At 47.0% G+C, this 21,585-nt stretch overlaps 1 protein-coding gene across 1 annotated transcript in view; it reads left to right on the top strand.

Moving 5' to 3' along the window:
• The window catches only part of LOC134984102 (zinc finger protein 568-like), a 41,662-nt gene extending 24,886 nt beyond the window's left edge, over positions 1-16,776 (top strand). The window contains exon 7 of the mRNA XM_063949734.1: positions 14,380-16,776. Within this exon, the coding sequence (XP_063805804.1) occupies positions 14,380-15,710 (1,331 nt within the window). The 3' untranslated portion in view covers positions 15,711-16,776. The remainder of the gene's footprint in view (positions 1-14,379) is intronic.
• Positions 16,777-21,585: the final 4,809 nt, after the last annotated feature.

The raw sequence follows: 21,585 nt of genomic DNA, 5'->3' as shown, positions 1-21,585 counted from the left end.
GATTTGAACAAGATTGTTGCTGACTTAGCGTCTGCTAAAACTTCATGTCTGCCAAGTACTAATCCTTCTGCTCTGAAGGCTAAAAGTACCGCTTTTCGTTACTTTCGAACTACAGGAAAGACCAAAGGTCAGGCATACCCAAACAAGACACGCACTTCCAAAACCTCTGAGCCCAAACCTAAACGCTCTTGGGCAGCTCATCAGCCTGTTTCCAAATGCAAAAAGCCTGCTGCATGACGGGACGGGCCTCCCCTTGGGGGATCCCAGGGTGGGAGGCCAACTTCTACGGTTCGCCTAGGTATGGTTACGGACCACTTCGGATGCCTGGGTAAGGGAAGTAGTCACTCACGGATACGCTGTCTCTTTCAAGAACGCCCCCCCTCACCCGTTTTGCTTAACAAACATCCCTTCTGATCCGGTAAAAGTAAAAACTCTCCAATTGGTGGTACAATCTCTTCTGGACACAGGAGTGATTGTGCTGGTGCCTCTGGATCAGAGAGGCACGGGGTACTATTCAACGCTGTTCCTAGTTCCGAAACCGTATGGTTCCTCCCGACCCAATCTCAACCTCAAGTCTTTGAACAAATTTGTTAAGGTTTCAAAGTTACGTATGGAAACTCTTCTATCGTTCTGGCTTTGGAGCCCATGGACTATATGGTATCCCTGGACATACAGGATGCTTACCTACATATCCCTATTGCCATCTCGCATCAGCAATACCTGAGGTTTGCTATTGGCAACCTACATTATCAATTCCAGGCCTTACCTTCTGGACTGACCATGGCTCCGCGAATCTTCACCATGGTCATGGCGGTTATGACGGCTCTGCTCCGCCATCAGGGTATCAGGATCCTCCCATATTTGGATGACTTGTTGATCCTGGCGAACTCCCCGGAGGTTCTCCTCCGTCATCTGGACCTGACGGTTCAATTCCTGCAAGCCCATGGGTGGATCATCAACTGGAAGAAGTCCTCCCTGGTCCCTGCTCAGAGCATGGTGCACCTGGAGGCATTATTTGACATTCACAACCAATGGTTGTTTTTGTCCCAGGTGAAGGTCCTAAAACTTCAGGACAGGATACGATGCTTCCTTTCTCGGCCATGAGTGTCTATACACTGGCCCTCATTCCGAGTTGTTCGCTCGGTATTTTTCATCGCATCGCAGTGAAAATCCGCTTAGTACGCATGCGCAATGTTCGCACTGCGACTGCGCCAAGTAACTTTACTATGAAGAAAGTATTTTTACTCACGGCTTTTTCTTCGCTCCGGCGATCGTAATGTGATTGACAGGAAATGGGTGTTACTGGGCGGATACACGGCGTTTCAGGGGCGTGTGGCTGAAAACGCTACCGTTTCCGGAAAAAACGCAGGAGTGGCCGGGGAAACGGTGGGAGTGCCTGGGCGAACGCTGGGTGTGTTTGTGACGTCAACCAGGAACGACAAGCACTGAAATGATCGCACAGGCAGAGTAAGTCTGGAGCTACTCTGAAACTGCTAACTCGTTTGTAATCGCAATATTGCGCGTACGTCGGTCGCAATTTTAAGAAGCTAAGATTCACTCCCAGTAGGCGGCGGCTTAGCGTGTGTAACTCTGCTACATTCGCCTTGCGAGCGAACAACTCGGAATGAGGGCCACTATACGATGCAAGTACTAGGCCTCATGTTGTCGGCTTTTGACATGGTGGAGTATGCTCAGTTTCACACCTGTCCTCTGCAGAAGCTAATCCTTGCCAAGTGGGATGGCCTTCCTCACTGGATCATGTCTCGCATGATCTCTTTGACTCCGGAGGTACGCCTGTCGCTGACATGGTGGCTACAGAACCAACAATTGAGCAGGGTTCGTCCCTTCGTGATCTCCAACTGGGTCCTTCTGATGACTGACGCCAGTCTGTGGGGCTGGGGCATGGTGTTGGAGCAACTCTCTTCAGGGTCAGTGGACCAAGGAGGAATCTCTTCTCCCGATAAATATTCTGGAGTTGCAGACAGTGTTCAATGCTTTGAAACTGGCCCTTCCTCTGGTACAGAACAGGCCTGTTCAAGTACAGTCAGACAACGCCACCATAGTGGCATACATAAATCCTTAAGGTGGCACTCAAAGTCGCATGGCGATGTTGGAAGTGTTCAAAAATTATTCTATGAGCGGAACGCCATCTGCCAGCCATATCGGCAGTGTTCATTCCGGGGGGTTCTCAAATGGGAAGTAGACTTCCTCAGTCGTCAGGACGTACACACCGGAGAGTGGAGCCTTCATCCTGAAGTTTTTCAGCTCCTAGTGGACAAGTGGGGCCTACCAAATGTAGACCTGATGTCGTCTCGACTCAATCACAAGGTTCCGGTCTTCGGACCAAGGACAAGAGATCCTCAAGCAGCGTTTGTGGATGCACTGGCAATTCCATGGAACTTTCGGCTGCCATATGTGTTCCCTCCGATGTCATTCCTGCCCAGGGTAATCAGGAAGTCTAAGCAAGATGGAGGACTACTACTTCTAATCGCTCCAGCGTGGTCCAGACGGCATTGGTTCTCAGACCTGCAGGGTGTCTCGATAGAGCGTCCTCTTCTGCAAATGCCCAGACCTCCGCGTTCAGGGCCCTTGTGTCTATCAGGATTTGGCCCAACTGACTTTAACAGCGTGGCTCTTGAAGCTTCGGTCCTGAGGTGGTTATTCAAACAATGTTGAAAGCCCATAAACCAGCTTCAGCTCGGATTTATTATAGAGTCTGGAATTCTTACTTCACCTGGTGTGCAGCTAAGAATTATAATGCATACAAGTTCAGTACTGCCAAACTTTTGGCGTTTCTGCAACACAGCATGGACTTAGGCCTTCGTTTGGCCTCCCTCAAGGTTCATATTTCAGCCTTGTCGATATGGTTTCAGAAAAAAATTGCGTCTCTGCCTGACGTTCATACTTTAACTTAGGGTGTCTTACGGATTCAACCTCCCTATGTCCACCTGTGGCTCCTTGGGATTTGTCTGTCTGTTCTGGATGCCCTACAAGAGTCTCCGTTTGAACCTCTTGAATCTGTGGACCTTAAATGGCTTACACTTAAGGTCATGTTCTTGCTGGCTGTTGCCTCTGCTAGAAGGGTTTCGGACTTAGGTGCCATTATCTTGTTGGTCACCCTTTCTGATTTTTCACCGTGACCGTGCGGTTCTTAGAACTCGCCCTGGTTATCTACCGAAGGTGGTGTCATCTTTCCACCTTAACCAAGATATTGTGGTTCCGGCCTTTATCTCTCCTGGTCTGTCGTCTTTGGATGTGGTATGGGCTCTCTGTGTATATGTGAAGAGAACCGCCTCTCTTCGGAGATCTGATTCTCTTTGTCCTTTTTGGTTTTCACAAATGTGGCTGGCCTGCGAATAAGCAGACCGTGGCCATATGGATTAGAATGGTGATTGCACAAACTTATGTGCAGGCTAGCCTTCCAGCTCCTGCTACTATCAAGGCCCATTCTACTCAGACTATTGGACCTTCTTATACGGCCCGCTGTGGCGCATACCTCGAACAATTGTGCAAGGCGGCTACGTGGTCCTCAGTGAACACGTTCATCAGGTTCTATGCCTTCGATACTTCTGCCTCCCAGGATGCTTCCTTTGGACGCCGGGTTCTTGTGCCCACTACAGTGCGTCCCCTCCCATGAGGAACTGCTTTAGGACATCCCCAATGGAATTCCCTGTGGAATATCAGTGTACCCCACTGCAGAAAAGGAGATTTATAGAAATAACTTACCGTTGTTAAATCTGTTTCTGCAAGGTACACTGGATTCCACAGGGCTCCTACCCTGACACACTCAACTTCTTTTTGTTTGTATGGCGTTAGCCGCTGGTACCTACTCCTTTCGTGAGAATGTGATGTCTGTGGCTACTAACTGTTGTCTCTTTTACCTGCTACTGGTTTGGACTGATTAACAAAACTGAGCTCCAGTCCCTGGAGGCGGGGATATGGAGGAGGCGGCGCTATGCATCCTGGGAATAGTCAAAGCTTTTAGCCTGTTGGTGCCTCGGATCAAGATCCAACTCTACACCCCGATGTAATACCCTGTGGAATCCAGTGTACCTCACAGAAAGAGATTTAACAACAGTAAGTTCTTACCATAAATCTCCTTATTACAGAAGTCACATATTCTTGCTCAGTCACTACAGCAATCTCTTATCCTACACCCTCCTCTGTCAGTACAGACTAATGAGGGAAATATATCTACCCATTGGGGGGAGGCAGGATCCATCAACTCCTATAATACGCCTGCTCCTCCCTCACATCATGTCACTGTGTGTTACCAGCCCAGAGATCTGACCAGTCTCCTTCCCACACTCTCTGGTGTATCTCATAAATCAGGAGCCATCAGCCCCTATTATACTCCTGCTCTCCCCCTCACATCATGTCCCTGTGTGTTACCAGCCCAGAGATCTGACCAGTCTCCTCTCCACACTCTTCGTTGTATCTAATACATCAGGAGCCTTCAGCCCCTATTATACTCCTGCTCTCCCCTCACATCATGTCACTGTGTGTTACCAGCCCAGAGATTTGACCAGATTCCTTCCCACATTCTCCAGTGTATCTCATACATCAGGAGCCATCAGCCCCTATTATACTCCTGCTCTCCCCCTCACATCATGTCACTGTGTGTTACCAGCCCAGAGATCTGACCAGTCTCCTCCCCACAATCTCTGGTGTATCTCATACATCAGGAGCCATCAGCCTCTATTATACTCCTGCTCTCCCCCTCACATCATGTCCCTGTGTGTTACCAGCCCAGAGATCTGACCAGTCTCCTCCCCACAATCTCTGGTGTATCTCATACATCAGGAGCCATCAGCCACTATTATACTCCTGCTCTCCCCTCATATCATGTCACTGTGCCCAGAGATCTGACCAGTCTCCTCCCCACACTCTCTGGTGTATCTCATATATCAGGAGTCATCAGCCCCTATTATACTCCTGCTCCCCGCTCACATCATGTCACTGTGTGTTACCAGCCCAGAGATCTGACCAGTCTCCTCCCCACAATCTCTGGTGTATCTCATACATCAGGAGCCATCAGCCACTATTATACTCCTGCTCTCCCCTCATATCATGTAACTGTGCCCAGAGATCTGACTAGTCTCCTCCCCACACTCTCTGGTGTATCTCATATATCAGGAGTCATCAGCCCCTATTATACTCCTGCTCCCCCCTCACATCATGTCACTGTGTGGTACCTATGTTTTCTCCTGCAGGGTTCACAGTAGTATCCACAGGATATACATTGGGATAAGAGGTAGCGTCAGCGGAATGGCACCAATGATCAAAGCATTCGGCCTCCCAGAATGCAACGGGCACGTACATATAACCCCGCCTCCTGGGTCAGGCTTTCAGTTTTTTGTTGGTGTGGTAGGAGCTGGACCGTGGTCATGGGGTTGCTGATTTTTAGGGCAGTCATAAGCTTTTTTTCTTTAATTTTTTTTTATAGTCTTATTCTTTCTGAGTGATCTTTCTAAAAAACGTCTTATACGTACCTTAGAAAGAGTCGCTCCAACAACTCTCCGCTGGGGCGCAACAACGCTTACCCATGTGTACAGTGCTGTTTCGGCGAGCGTCGGTGTAGTATGTACTAGTCCAGCAGACGTTACCAGGCTGTGGCCGGAGAATAGGGAGAAGGTAAGGCGTTGGTTCCGCTTAGTGGTTTAAGACGCGAGGCACAGCCGCACTGTTTTAGGGAGGACACTACCAAACGGTCACTGACGCGGCTGTCACCTCGGGTGCATCAGTGCTAGCGTTAAGTTATTTTACACAAAACTATGCTATTTTACTCACGACTTAACGAAGCTTTTCAATCGCTCTGATGATCGTAGTGTGATTGACAGGAAGTGGGTGTTTCTGGGTGGAAACTGGACTTTTTTAAGGGAGTGTGTTAAAAAACGAAGGCGTGCCAGCAGAAAACGCAGGAGCATACTTGCCTACCTGACCCTCTCCATGAGGGAGAAAATGCTCTGTTCCTGGACTTTCCTGGTAATGTATGATTGCCATCACATGTGGTGAGCTAGTTAATTGATAAGAAAGGTGTCACCACAGGTGATGGCAATCATACATTACCAGGAAAGTCCAGGAACAGAGCATTTTCTCCCTCATGGAGAGGGTCAGGTAGGCAAGTATGCGCAGGAGTGGCTGGAGAAACGAGGGAGTGGCTAGGCGAACGCAGGGCGTGTTTGTGATGTCAAACCAGGAACTAAACGGACTGAGGTGATCGCAATGTAGGAGTAGGTCTGGAGCTACTCAGAAACTGTGGGGAAATACTTAATAGCAGATTTACTAATCTTTCGTTATCAAATCTGCTATGCTAAGATACACTCCCAGAGGGTGGCGGCTTAGCGTGTGCAATGCTGCTAAAAGCAGCTAGCGAGCGAACAACTCGGAATGACCCCCTAAGTCTCTACCTACCATTGGGTATGAGTAGTTGGATAAGTGCCTGATGCATACGAGTCTGTAAACTGTTACTGCTGTTTCTTTTGCTGTTCAACTGAATACGTTAAAAGTCCTATATAAGGTAATGCAGTAATATGTTTCTCTAACGTCCTAGGGGATACTGGGATGGTATTAGTGGCATGGGGTATAGATCGGTCCATTGGAGCCTGGCACTCTAAGAAATGTTCAGTGTGCTGGCTCCTCCCCTTTATGCCCCTCCTAGCAGAATCAGTTTAGAAAAATGTGCCCAAGGTCAGCAGCCATTACAGACAGAGCTGAGCTGTTCCTGGGACTGCTGGGGCAAATCCTCCTCTGTGGAACCGCCTGATCGCCAGTGCTGTGCTTCCTACAGGACACTTCTACCTGTCACTGGGACTGTGCTAGGTAAGAAAGAGTGCATACAGTCAGGGTTTGTGTGGTACAAACACCCTGTGATATACATCCAGTACCTACTGTGCTTTGTTATATCTATTGTTATCACATATAGCCGTACTGAGTATTACTTTGTATTGCTAGTCCAGTGCAGTTTATGGTGTATAATTTCTGCATGGTACGTGTGTGACTATATATGTGTGTGTGCATGTAGCTGCTGCGTGGCTGCCTTACTGCAGGGTATTTCACTCAGTGGGCTATTCCTATATTGTTATATCTATTGTTATCACATATAGCCATACTGAGTATTACTTTGTATTGCTGGTCCAGTGCAGTTTATGGTATATAATTTCTGCATGGTACGTGTGTGACTATATATGTGTGTGTGCATGTAGCTGCTGTGTGGCTGCCTTATTGCAGAGTATTTCACTCGGCGTGCTATTCCTATATTGTTATATCTATTGTTATCACATATAGCCGTACTGAGTATTACTTTGTATTGCTAGTCCAGTGCAGTTTATGGTGTATAATTTCTGCATGGTACGTGTGTGACTATATATGTGTGTGTGCATGTAGCTGCTGTGTGGCTGCCTTATTGCAGGATATTTCACTCAGTGGGCTACTCCTATATTGTTATATCTATTGTTATCACATATAGCCGTACTGAGTATTACTTTGTATTGCTAGTCCAGTGCAGTTTATGGTGCATCATTTCTGCATGGTACGTGTGTGACTATATATGTGTGTGTGCATGTAGCTGCTGTGTGGCTGCCTTATTGCAGAGTATTTCACTCAGTGGGCTACTCCTATATTGTTATATCTATTGTTATCACATATAGCCATACTGAGTATTACTTTGTATTGCTAGTCTAGTGCAGTTTATGGTATATAATTTCTGCATGGTACGTGTGTGACTATATATGTGTGTGTGCATGTAGCTGCTGTGTGGCTGCCTTATTGCAGAGTATTTCACTCAGTGGGCTATTCCTATATTGTTATATCTATTGTTATCACATATAGCCATACTGAGTATTACTTTGTATTGCTAGTCCAGTGCAGTTTATGGTGCATCATTTCTGCATGGTACGTGTGTGACTATATATGTGTGTGTGCATGTAGCTGCTGCGTGGCTGCCTTATTGCAGAGTATTTCACTCAGTGGGCTATTCTTATATTGCTATACCTGAAGTGTTTCAGGTTTTTTCTTTATGTTTAATATAGGATTGTTTCACAAGATATACTAACGGGGTATTTTTACTTGTGATTTTCTAGTCACCATATAATCTATATCTCTTGACCTCCTGGTCTGTGATATCTTAGGCACCTTTGCTGAGAGTTCTTGATAGGTATATTGCTGCTACACTTTGTACCAGGTTGCCCGATATTGTGCACATAGTTATATCTGCTACACGTGGCAACGACGCCGGGGCTTCTCCCACACTGCGTGGTAGTGAGGCCGCTGACGTGATGGAAGAAAATCTAGCAGCTGAGAGTTCAGGTTCAGGGGGTTCCTTACCCCCCAGTGGGTCGGTAGCACCTGGGGCATCACAGGAACCACCTTGGGCTACATTTTCAACATTGTTAAACACGCTTGTAACTAAATTAACGCCCCCTGTGGGACCACCTGTGCCACTACCACAGTTTATGGTCCCTGCTGTGAACACGCCGTGGTCGGATCAGCTTTCCACTCATTTACAGCATTTGAACCGGTCTATGACTAAATCTAAGTCTCACTCTCACCCGCATAAGATTAAGTCATCTTTTAAATGGGCCATTACCTCCTCCCAATCCACTGCTATTACAGACACGTCCTCTGATGAGGACGGTGCATATACTGATCCCACAGACACTGACGTTGATGTTTCAGATGGGGAAGGGAAGTCACTGGTGGATGTCCCGGATTTGATTGAGGCGATGCGGCTCATTCTTCAGGTGTCTGATGACTCTGAGCCTGAGACTGTCTCCAAGAAACCGGATAGGTTTAAACGTAAGAAGGTGGTTAAACAGGTTTTACCCTGTTCTAAACACCTGGTTGACATACGTCAGGAATCCTGGGAAAATCCGGGGACAAAATTTACACCGAATAAGAGACTGTTGGCTCGCTATCCTCTCTCTGCGGAGGTGTGTAAAAATTAGCGGGTCCCTGGTGATAATGGCACTGGCGCTAGTGTACACGGTTTTAACTCCATTTTGACACACAAAAATGTTGTACAGCCAGTATTATCTTGTTAGAGGGGCCGTGCGCCATTATGCGGTTGGGGCTTCCCTTAGAGTGGGACCAGCGGCTCACAGGCGCCATTTCCAGCAGCTGCTGATCTCCAGGCTGCATACAGAGCGCTACTCCTCCACAGACTCTGCTACATTGCCTTGTACTGGTACCAAGAGGGATTTATAGACGGGGGGAGCATATAAACACTCTCCACAGCAGCACCGATATTGATATCATGTTTGTCATGCAGAGCAGGGTTGACCTTTCAAGATGTGCTACAAAATGGATTATGTTGAAATTGTTATAGCTTCCACCAAACCCTCCTTAATAATCCAAGGCAGGCACAGGTGCAATCAGACCCTCCGATGGCTTCTTTTGCACAAACATTATCCAATATAGAGTAGCTGAGCGGATAATGCCAGCTGCTATACCAGGGATAGGTTACCCTGTTAACCCTTACATGCAACAGTCCCCCTGGGGCTTATCACATCCAGTCCAGGAATCTGCAGCTTTTCAACAAGAACAGGCTGAAAGGCCTGTGGAAAGTAAATCACACAGACATGAAACTACATCTTCACAGTCTACACATGTTTCAGAAGGAGACACTTCGGAGGATGAGGATGATTCCTCACATTCTGGGTCTGCATACAGAGATGAGGATGAAGGTCCCAGCTCGGTAGATATACCTGAGCTAATTAGTGCTATAAAAGCCTTTCTACCCTTAGAGGAGGCAGCAAAGCCTTTGTTAAAATCTAAGGCTCCTGTGTTTAAATGTCCCAGAACGGTAAGAACTGAGTTTCTGGAGTCAGTACAGCTGACGGAAATCATGCAAGAGGCTTGGGTCACATCCAGTAAGAAGTTTAGAATTCCAAAGAAATGGAATTCTCATTATCCTCTCTTGGCTGAGGTTTGTTTGAAAAGGGAGATTGCTCCCAAAGTAGATACGCATGTAATTTGGTTGTTGCGTAAATCTACATTGCCTTCAACAGCATTGAATGATGTAATGGATAGAAAAATAGATGGTTTTCTAAAAACTATTTTTTCCTTGTCAGGGGCAGTTGTTAGGACGGCCATGGCTTCAGCCTGGGCTGATGCATTAAAGGACGATTTGTCATTGGCATCTAGAGAACAAAGGTCCCATATTGCACATATTAAACAGGCAGCTATTTTTATGGAAGAAGCAGCCTTGGATATGGGTACTATAGCTTCTCAAACATCGGCAAAGCTGTCTGGCTACGAACATGGAAGGCTGACTCAGAGTCCGAAAAGGTACTGGATTCTTTGCCTTTTACTGGAGATATTCTTTTTGTAAAGAGTTAAACAATATACTGGCGTCAGAAGCAGACCCTAAGAAAGTGAAGTTTCCTTCTACCTACAAGTCTAAAGGCCCATACACACTGGGCGATTTTGAGCTGAAAGCAGGGTCACTTTTGGTGTTTTGAGCTGCTTTCAGATCAAAACCGCTCAGTGTGTATGCCCCTGCGGTGAGCGCTAATGCTTCATCGCTGGCGACAGCTGTTCATCTGCTGGTATTACCAGCAGATGAACGGCAGGGTGGACGGCTTTCCATAGCGTCCAGTTATGGAAAGCCGTTCACCCCTGCTGACAATGCTGGGCGGGGGGGGGGAGCGCTCAGTGTGTATGCACCAATCGATTTTTCAGCCCAGCGACGTCAGCCGTCATCGCTGTGCATACACGCTGGGCAAAAATGCACCTTAAGCCTAGGTTTCCAGGACGCAAGAAAAAGCAAAAGAAAGGGTTACGGCAGAGAGTCCTGATCAGATAAGTCTGGAAAGACTAACCAGCATTGGGCTACCAGAGGGCCTGCTACCAAGCCAGAAGATAAGCCATCAGCCTGATGGCATGGGCTTCCACCTGGAGGACCCCAGGGTGGGAAGCCGACTTCTTCTATTTGCACAGATCTGACAACAGTCTACCCCAGATGCCTGGGTGCAAGAAGCGGTATCTCATGGTTATGCGTTTGCCTTCAAGAAACGCCCTCCACAGAGGTTCTTTTGTACCTGCCCGTCTTTTGTGGAAACGAAGGCCAGGTCCTTACAAGAGGCAGGTCAGAGGTTGCCACAATCAGGAGTGATAGTACCGGTTCCTCCTGCACAGCAGGAACAAGGGGGTAAATTTACTAAGATGGGTGTTCTATTTAAGATGGGATGTTGCCCATAGCAACCTATCAGATTCTACTTCTCATTTATCTAGCACCTTCTAGAAGATAATACCTGGAATCTGATTGGTTGCTATGGGCAACATCTTATTTTAAACAGAACTTCCATCTTAGTAAATTTACCCCAAGGTTTCTATTCCAACCTGTTTCTAGTACAGAAACCGAATGGGTCATACCAGCCCATTCTCAGTCTCAAAGCTCTGAACAAATACATTTGGGTGCCTTGTTTTCATATGGCTACATTACGTTCCAATATCTTGGCCATGGAGCCAGGGGATGTTATGGTGTCCCTGGATATCCAGGATACTTACCTGCATGTACCTATAACCTCGTCCCATGGGGCTAATTCAGACCAGATCACTGCTGTCTGTGTTCACACAGGAGCGATCAGGTCTTAATTGCGCCTGCGCCGCAGTGTGCCGGTGCATGGTAGACATCCAACGCTGTCTTAGCCCTGCAATCGCCTCTACCTAATTGGAAGCTTATCTCCATCATCAGGGGTTAACAATTTTCCCATACCTGGACGACCTGCTAATCCTTGCTCATTCCCAGGAAATTCTCCAGGGTCATCTGCAATTGACAATAGCCTGTTTACAAAGCCACGCCTGGCTCATAAATTGGGGGAAGTCATCCCTGGTTCCGTCTCAATGCATGAGGCACCTGGGGACTGTATTGGATTCCAGGCTTAAGAGAGTTTTTCACTATACACAATACAGACAAGGACTCAGGAGCTACTACCCAATTGAAGAGTATCCATTCCTGCAGCAATGCGAGTGATGGGATCTGTGGTGTCAACGTTCAACATGGTGGTATATGCTCAATTCCACTCAAGGCCCCTTCAACGTCTGATTCTTTCCAAATGGAATGGACTACATCAGTTTATAAAAACTCAGACTATGGTCCTTCCTCAGGAAGTGCGGAGGTCGTGATCCTGGTGGATACAGACATCCCATATGGACAAAAGGCGACCCTTTTGGATCTCGGATTGGAAGGTTCTGAAGGCGGACGCCAATCTTCAGGGCTGGGTAGCCGTGTCACAAAAGTGCTGCTTCCAGGGGCAGTGGACCAAGGAAGAAAGTTGCCTGCCGATAAATATATTGGAACTAAGGGCGATATATATGGCACTCACTCAGTCAAAGGACATACTCCAAGGAAAACTGGTTCAGATTAGCTCAAACAATGCGGAGGCAGTAGCATACCTCAATCATCAGGGAGGAACTCACAACCAAAAGGCAATGAAGGAGGTAAGCGCACGTTGAGGTGGGTAGAACTTCATCATCCGGCCTTGTCTGCAGTGTTCGTTCTGGGAGTCCTAAACTGGGAAGCGGATTTTCTCAGTTGACAAGCCATTCATGTAAATGAATGGACATTTTAAACCCAGAGGTCTTCCAGATTCAAGTGGACGGTGCCAGAGATAGACCTCATGGCTTCTGGTCAGAACAACAAAGTTCCCGCATACGGCTCATAGACAAAGGATCCCAAAGACCTTCGTGGATGCTCTGTCAGTGAAATGCGACTTTCATCTGGCCTATGTGTTTCCACCAATCGCCCTGTTGCCCAGGGTGATTCGGAAAGTCAAACAAGGAATGGGCGCATTTATACTAATCGCTCCGGCATGGCCCAGAAGACATTGGTACACAGATCTGCAGAGGCTGTCTGAGGATACTCCATTTCTACTGCCTCAACATCCAGATTTACTGTCTTGGGGTCCTTGCTATTACAAGCACCTGGATCGCCTGTCTTTGACGACGTGGATCTTGAGAAATCCATCCTGAAAGCAAGAGGATTCTCACAACAGGTAATTCACAATGCTTAGAGGAAGGAAACTGTCTTCGGCTCGCATTTATTACCGAATTTGCAAACCTATATTCAATGGAGCAGTGCCAGGAAGCTTGACCCTAGGTCTTTCAGAGTTTCCAAAGTCCTAGCATTCTTTCAGACAGGAATGGACAAAGGTCTTCGGGTGGCTTCCTTGAAAGTTCAGGTGTCAGCATTGACTGTATGGTTTCAAAAGAAAATTGCTAACCTACAGGATGTTCGCACTTTTTTTCCAAGGAATACTTCACATCCAACCTCCTTTTCTTCCTCCTGCAGCTCCTTGGGATCTACGTTTTGTCCTAAAGGCGCTTCAAGTTGCCCCATTTGAACCAGTGAGTCAAGTGGATCTTAAATGGCTGACAGCTAAAGTTCTCTTTCTATTGGCTATTGCTTCAGCTGGGTGTACTACGGATTGTCGGCGGTCAGGATCCTGGTGCCAGTATGCCGAGTGCCGGATTCCCGACAGCTGGTATAATGAGTACCACCTGCTTTAGCTAGAAGAGTTTCAGATTTAGGGGCGTTATTGTCACCCTCATTTTCTGATTTTTCATCCAGATAGAGCAGTTCTCAGAACCAAATCTGGATATCTTCCTAAGGTGGTCTCACTTAGATGTTCACTGCTGTCAGTAGCACACGTATGAGAAGCAGAAGTATGGCGGCAGCTGTATAGATCCTGATATGTAATTCTCTGTATCATACTTACCGTACACACATCATCCTTATTACTAGTGAGAGTATAGAGGTAAGACACTGATGATGGGGGTGTAACCTAGCAGATGATGACGATTACAGGGTATTATATGGTGTATTGCATGTAAAATACCTTGTTCCACACCTACTCTGCTGTAGCAATATACCTTATATAACGGTGAGTAACACATGTACAGGCTTACCAGCGTATGAGCATACACATAAAGGAATGCTACCTTACCAATGCTTCCAGGAGTAACGTTAGGAGACATTTCTCTGATCCATCAGCTCATACGCCTGATGTTATTGTTCATCTAGAATCTCCAGTTCATACGATATGTTCCCCATCCATTGTTTTACATTGGTGCTGACATAGGACTTGGCGAGTGACTACATCTCCATTTATACTTCATGGTTAGTTACCAGTACAAGAGAGAGATATATCTAAGTCTTATTTTAATAGTATTACATTTGTTGTTGTGAGTGTTCTCAGGAGGGTGGACACAATGATAGTCTTAGACACAATATTATAAAGCCTTCATTAAAAGTTATGTTTTAATATGCACACACACATTTACAATTAAGTGTCCCAGAAAGTCGTCTTCTATTATTTACAAGATTAATATTGTTACAGAAAATGTCACATTTCCGTAATGTTTTTTTATTTCCAGCAGATGTACACACAAGCAGGAATATCCCAGAAGGACATCTATTGTTCACACCGGATTGTGAAATAAAAGATAATGACAGTATACAGGATTCTCCAGGAGATAACCCCATTACCCCAATTATACATCCAGCTCTATCAGCTCATCCCTCTGATCCTGGGGAATGTTCTCCTGATCACTCTGATATTGGTGCATCTGGTACAGCTCTGAGAGTAGATACAGTGTTTCCCTGTTCTAGAGATGCCAAATGTTTTACACAGAACACAAAGTGTATTACCCATCATCCAGCTAAGGCAGGTGAGAGGCCACTGATATGTTCTGAGTGTGGGAAATGTTTTACATACAAATCAAATCTTATTAAACATCAGATAAGTCACACAGGTGAGAAGCCATTTCCATGTTCTGAGTGTGGGAAATGTTTTGCTTACAAATCAGATCTTGTTTTACATCAGAGAATTCACACAGGTGAGAATCTATTTCCTTGCTCTGAGTGTGGAAAATGTTTTACGCGGAAATCAGATCTTATTAAACATGAGAGAAGTCACACAGGTGAGAAGCCATTTCCATGTTCTGAGTGTGGGAAATGTTTTACACACAAATCAGATCTTGTTATACATCAGAGAATTCACACAGGAGAGAAGCCATTTTCTTGCTCTGACTGTGGGAAAAGTTTTACCCGGAATTTTCAACTTGTTAGACATCAGATAATTCACACAGGTGAGAAGCCATTTCCATGTTCTGAGTGTGAGAAATGTTTTGCACACAAATCAGATCTTGTTACACATCAGAGAAGTCACACAGGTGAGAAGCCATTTCCATGTTCTGAGTGTGGGAAATGTTTTGCACACAAATCAGATCTTGTTTTACATCAGAGAATTCACACAGGTGAGAATCTATTTCCTTGCTCTGAGTGTGTTAAATGTTTTACGCGGAAATCAGATCTTATTAAACATGAGAGAAGTCACACAGGTGAGAAGCCATTTCCATGTTCTGAGTGTGGGAAATGTTTTGCACACAAATCAGATCTTGTTACACATCAAAGAAGTCACACAGGAGAGGAGCCATTTTCTTGCTCTGAGTGTGGGAAAAGTTTTGCCCGGAATTCTCAACTTGTTAGACATGAGAGAAGTCACACAGGTGAGAAGCCATTTCCATGTTCTGAGTGTGGGAAATGTTTTGCACACAAATCAGGTCTTGTTACACATCAGAGAAGTCACACAGGTGAGAAGCCATTTCCATGTTCTGAGTGTGGGAAATGTTTTGCATACAAATCAGGTCTTGTTACACATCAGAGAAGTCAAACAGGTAAGAGGCCATTTCCATGCTCTGAGAAATAAATCACTCTTGTTGCGCACACAATAGACATCACTCAGGTGAGGAAACATTTTATTCTTCTGGAGTATACTGATCATTGCCATGGAATGTTCTTCAAGGTTCTTATGCTATCTCCCATGCTTTTTGCAATATACATACTACCGCAGGATGAAACAAAGAGATGTCATGTTTTTGTCTACCACTGCTATGCAGATGACCTGTCTTTTTCTCCGGGTACTGGGAACCCAGTACCAATCCTAAATGGTTGTGTAGCTGAGCTCCCGGTGTGGGTGATGCCAGTTGACTGTGACTCAGTCCTGGTGAAACAGGTCCTTATGATAGAAGCTCACCAACAAAGAGCAGGGCTACAGCTCAGCATTGCAAACCAACCTTACTTACGCTTGGGGGTTCAAAGTTACAAAATGCTGATCATGTGCAGAATCTTGGTGTCCTAGATGGTGGAGTGACACTTGGACATTGGTATCAGCCACAATTAGATCCTCATCTGAGGAACATAGCCAGCCTCCCGCACTTATTTCCCACAGAATATCTACCTACAGTCATACATGTACTTGTATCATCACACATAGACAACTGCAATGTCCTCTACCTGGGTCTCCCAGCAATAGAATTGCACCGCTTGTAGCTTGTACAGAATGCAGCAGCCAGGCTGTTACCTAACCAGCTAGTTCCTGCCACATAACACCCATTCTCTACTCCCTTCACCGGCCGCCTGTAAAATGGTGACTCTATTACATAATCTTACTGACTCTCCCAGCCCTACATGACCAGGGTCCATGTTACCAGAAGCAGCTTCTGTCTCCTTATTGGCCTGCTTGCTTACTTCCATCTGCAGATGACGGACTGTTACCAGCAGTACCAAGAATCCCCAAGCAGTGCTAAGATGTCAGGGGGGAGACAGGGTGGTGGCACTTGTGCTGTAGCGGGGGCTGTCGGAAACACTGTCATTGGGTAATATCCCCAAGCAGCGCTGAGGTGGCACAGGGTAGATGGCAGTAGTGTAGTAGTGGGGGCTGCCGGAAGCAGTGTCTATGTGGGTAATCTTGTCCTCAAGCTGCACTGAGGTGGCACAGGGAGACAGGGTGGTGGGGGGAGATGGGGCAGTGGCAGTAGTGGGGGGAGATGGGGTGGGTGGCAGTAATGGGGGATATGGGGCGGGTTGCAGTAGTGGCGGGAAACGGGGCGGGTGGTAGTAGTGGGGGGAGACGGGGCGGGTGGCAGTAGTGGGGGGAGACAGAGCGGGTGGCAGTAGTGGGGGGAGACGGGGCAGGTGGCAGTAGTGAGGGGTGACAGTAGTAAAAGGAGACAGGGTAGTGGCAGTAGTTGGAACAGATGGGGCGGGTGGCAGTAGTGGGGGAAGACAGTGCGGGTCGCAGTAGTCGGGGGAGGTGGGGTGTGTGGCAGTAGTGGGGGGAGATGGGGTGGGTGGCAGTAGTGGGGGGAGGCGGGATGGGTGGCAGCAGTGGGGGGAGACAAGGCAGTGGCAGTAGTAGAGGGACACAGGGCAGATGGCTGTAGTGGGGGGGATATGGCAGGTGGCAGTGGGAGGAGACAGGGCAGGTGGCAGTAGTGGGGGGAGACAGGGTGGTGGCAGTAGTAGTGGGGGGAGATGGCGGTGGCAGTAGTGGGGGTACAGTGCAAGTGGCAGTAGTAAGGGGAGACAGGGTGGGTGGCAGTAGTGGGGGGAGACGGGGCGTATGGCTGCAGTGCAGTACCAGGGGCTGCTGGAGGCAGTAAAGAGGTGTATGGGTCCCACACAGAATCAGTTGATAATTAGACTTAGTGATGATTATGCTTCCTTATTTCTAATTAATCCCTTGTATGTGTTACTGTTATTTGCTGTGTCAGCCTTTATGTGTGTTCTGTGTAATAATCCTGAAAGTAGTGCTGCTAGCGATCTCATATCATTTGTAGTAACTTGGAAAAGATGAGATATGAGGTGCACTCTGGAAGCTTATAGGGGTTAATCAGAGATGACCGCAGATGTGCCATCACGCAGCCCCCTGGAATATGATATCGGCCTGCCCGCGTTCACCCCTCAGGGATGTGATCGCAATGTGTGTCTGTGCGGCTGCTGCCACTACCAGCAAACTATGCTGCGGGCCGCTATTGCGGCTGGGTCTGAATGACCCCCATAGGCTGTGCATAGAGAAAAGTATTTTTTAAGTTTAAACTATAGACACAAATGTGTGTATTAAAGATATGAAATAAAGTAGTTTAAAAGTTAAAGATTTCCAGTGTGGTTTTGCCTATGTCCTTTGAACAGTGGGATGATATTACTGGGGGGGTTCTCTTTCTGTGTTAAATAGTTTTATTATTGGTTGGATTGAAATAAATTGTTGGGGGTTGTTTGTAAGTGAATTAGGGTTGTTGTATTTTTTTAAATAAACTTACCTGACCATTGCCTGGAAATGTACATGTATGAAGGTATGGGAGATACCTGCTGCAGTCCCTTCTACTTACATTTGGGAGGTCCGGTTGTTTTGGGGGAATTAGCAGCAAATATTGAATGATACATTGGCTCCATAACGTCTCGCTGACCCTCTGATTTTTACAAAAATATGTTACACAAAATGACATTTGCATTACCAACCATTAATTAAACAAGAAAAACGCAACGCAATAAAAAAAAAAAAGCTTTATATATAAAAAAAATATTTACGTTATGGTAAGAACTTACCGTTGATAACAGTATTTCTCCTATGTCCACAGGTTCCACAGAATAACAATGGGATATGATGGAGCGACAGCATATTGGCACCAAATGATCACAAGCTTTCAGGCCTCTGGGGATGCAACGGGCCTGTCCATATATCCCCGCCCACTGGCTGAGGCAAATCAGTTGGATTCCAAAGAATCTAGGCAGGAGCATCATGTAGAGCCCTAATCAGGCGAGAACACACATGCACACCCTTCCGTACAAAAGGGAAGAGGTTAGTGAGTAGCAAGATCCTCAAATCAGGTGCGTCAGGGTGGGATCCCTGTGGACTTAGGAGAAATACCGTTATCAACGGTAAGTTCTTACCATAACGTATATTTCTCATACGTCCTAGAGGATGCTGGGGTCACCATAGAACCATGGGGTATAGACGAGATCCGCAGGAGACATGGGCACTTTAAGACTTTCAAAGGGTGTGAACTGGCTCCTCCCTCTCTGCCCCTCCTCCAGACTCCAGTTTTAGAATCTGTGCCCTGGCAGACTGGATGCACACTGAGGAGCTCTACTGAGTTTCTCTGAAAATACTTATGTTAGGTTTTTTATATTCAGGGAGACCTACTGGCAACAGTCTCCCTGCTTCGTGGGACTTAGGAGAGAGAAGTATGACCAACTTCTGGTGAGTTATATGGCTCTGCTTCTGGCTGACAGGACACCATTAGCTCCTAAGGGTGATGATTGCTGGGCGCTCCCGGATGCTCACTCCCGCAGCCTGCCGTCACCCCCTTACAGAGCCAGAAGTCAGAAGACAGGTGAGTTGCAGAAGAAAAGAAGACTTCTCTTCAGTGACGGCATTCTGAGGTACCGCGCAGTGAGCGAAACGCTGCGCGCCATGCTCCCACACATACACAGGCACTGCAGGGTGCAGGGCGCGAGGGGGTGCGCGCCCTGGGCAGCATAAATCCTCATTGTTAAAACTGGCAAGAGGGGACATTAGAGCCAGGACACTGTCCTAACCCCTGCCAGTATAATTATTTATTTATTTTGAGTGGGACAGAAGCGCGCCATTATGGGGGCGGAGGTTCTTCCTCACTCTGTCAGCTCACTGCTCGCCGCCATTTTCTCTCACAAGGCAGCAGAGACGCTGGTCCTTACACTGCTGACAAGTATCAGGGTGCAAAACGGGGGGGCGCAGTATAAATTTGGTGCAGTATATTGGCATTAAAAGCGCTACAAGTCTGAGGCATTTTTTAGTGTTTTCAGAGTTGTTAGTTTGGTGCTGGGTTGGGAGCTGGCAAATCCTCTCTGTGTCCCTCTGACAAACTTTACTGTGGGTCTGACCCCTATAAGCCCGGTGTGTCTGTGGGTGTTTGGTACACGTGTGTTGACATGTCTGAGGCTGAGTGCTCTTCCCAGTAGGAGGCTGTATTAGCGACACAGACGACTGTGGGGGTGACCTTGTCGGCACCGCCGACTCCTGACTGGTCTTGAATGCGAATATGGCTCTTCTCAGTAAGAGATTAGATAAGTCTGAGTCTCAGACCCAGACGTGGAAAAAATCTGTGGAGGATATGTTGTTACAAGTCCAGGACCCCTCGGGGTCGCAAAAACGTTCTTTTGCCCAGTTGATGAACACTGATACCGACACGGACACTGATTCCAGTGTCGACTATACTGATTCCAGATTAGATCCAAAATTGGCAAAGAGCATTCAGTACATGATTGTGGCTATTAAAGATGTATTACATATCACTGAGGACCCTGATGTTCCTGATAAATGGGTCTGTATGTATAAAGAAAAGAAACCGGAGGTGACGTTTCCTCCCTCTCATGAACTGAACACGCTATTTGAAAAAGTCGGGGAAAGCCCTGGAAGAAAGATTCAATTCTCCAAAAGGATTCCGGTTGCTTATCATTTCCCCACTGAGGACAGGAAAAAGTGTGAGTCACCCCCCATTTTGGACAAGGCCCTGTCACGTTTGTCTAAAAAGGTGGCTCTCCCAGCACCGGGCACGACGGCCCTTAAGGACCCAGCAGATCGTAAGCAAGAAACTACGTTAAAATCCATTTATGCGACCACGGGTACGCTGCTCAGACCTCACATTGCATCTGCGGGGGTGAGTAGTGCTATCGAAAAGTGGGCAGATAACTTGTCATCTGATATAGATACACTGGATAGGGATAGCATCCTCCTGACACTGGGTTATATCAAGGACGCTGCAGCCTACCTAAGGGAAGCGGCGAGAGATATTGGCCTTTTGGGATCACGAGCCAATGCCATGGCGGTCTCGGCTAGGCGAGCATTGTGGATTCACCAATGGAATGCTGATGCAGACTCCAAGAAAAATATGGAGTCTCTCTCATATAAAGGTGGTGTCTTGTTTGGGGATGGCCTCGATGATTTGGTATCTACGGCTACGGCGGGTAAGTCATCCTTTTTACCTTATGTTCCTCAGCAACAAAAGAAAGCGCACCACTATCAAATGCAGTCCTTTCGGCCCAATAAATACAGAAGAGGGCGAGGCTCTTCCTTCCTTGCTAGTAGAGGAAGGGGAAGAGGTAAAGGATCAACAACCTTGTCGGGTTCGCAGGAGCAGAAGTCTTCCCTTGCCTCTGCCAAATCCACCGCATGAAGCTGGGGCTCTCTTGCGGGAGTCCGCACCGGTGTGGACACGTCTAAAACTCTTCAGTCAGTTCTGGATTCGTTCGGGCCTAGACCCGTGGGTTTTACAAATAGTGTCCCAAGGGTACAAACTGGAGTTTCAAGACGTTCCCACTCGCCGATATTTCAAATCGGCTTTACCAGTTTCTCCTCCGGACAGAGAGGTAGTAAGCGAGGCTATACAAAAGTTGTGTCAGAATCAAATCATTATCCTGGTTCCCCCGTCACAACTGGGAGAAGGCTTTTATTCAAGCCTTTTCGTGGTCCCGAAGCCGGACGGCTCGGTCAGGCCAATCCTAAACCTGAAATCCCTCAATTTCTACCTAAAGAAATTCAAATTCAAGATGGAATCTCTCAGGGCAGTGATCTCCAGTCTCCAGTTTTATGTCTGAGACATAAAAGATGCCTACTTACATGTTCCCATTTCTCTAACGTCCTAGTGGATGCTGGAGACTCCGTAAGGACCATGGGGAATAGACGGGCTCCGCAGGAGACTGGGCACTCTAAAGAAAGATTTAGTACTACTGGTGTGCACTGACTCCTCCCTCTATGCCCCTCC

This window comes from Pseudophryne corroboree (assembly GCF_028390025.1).
Source record: "Pseudophryne corroboree isolate aPseCor3 chromosome 3 unlocalized genomic scaffold, aPseCor3.hap2 SUPER_3_unloc_36, whole genome shotgun sequence".
In the NCBI taxonomy this organism is placed as follows: Eukaryota; Metazoa; Chordata; class Amphibia; order Anura; family Myobatrachidae; genus Pseudophryne; species Pseudophryne corroboree.
Note: the sequence above shows the minus strand (reverse complement) of the source record. Positions and strands in the feature narration are given on the sequence as shown.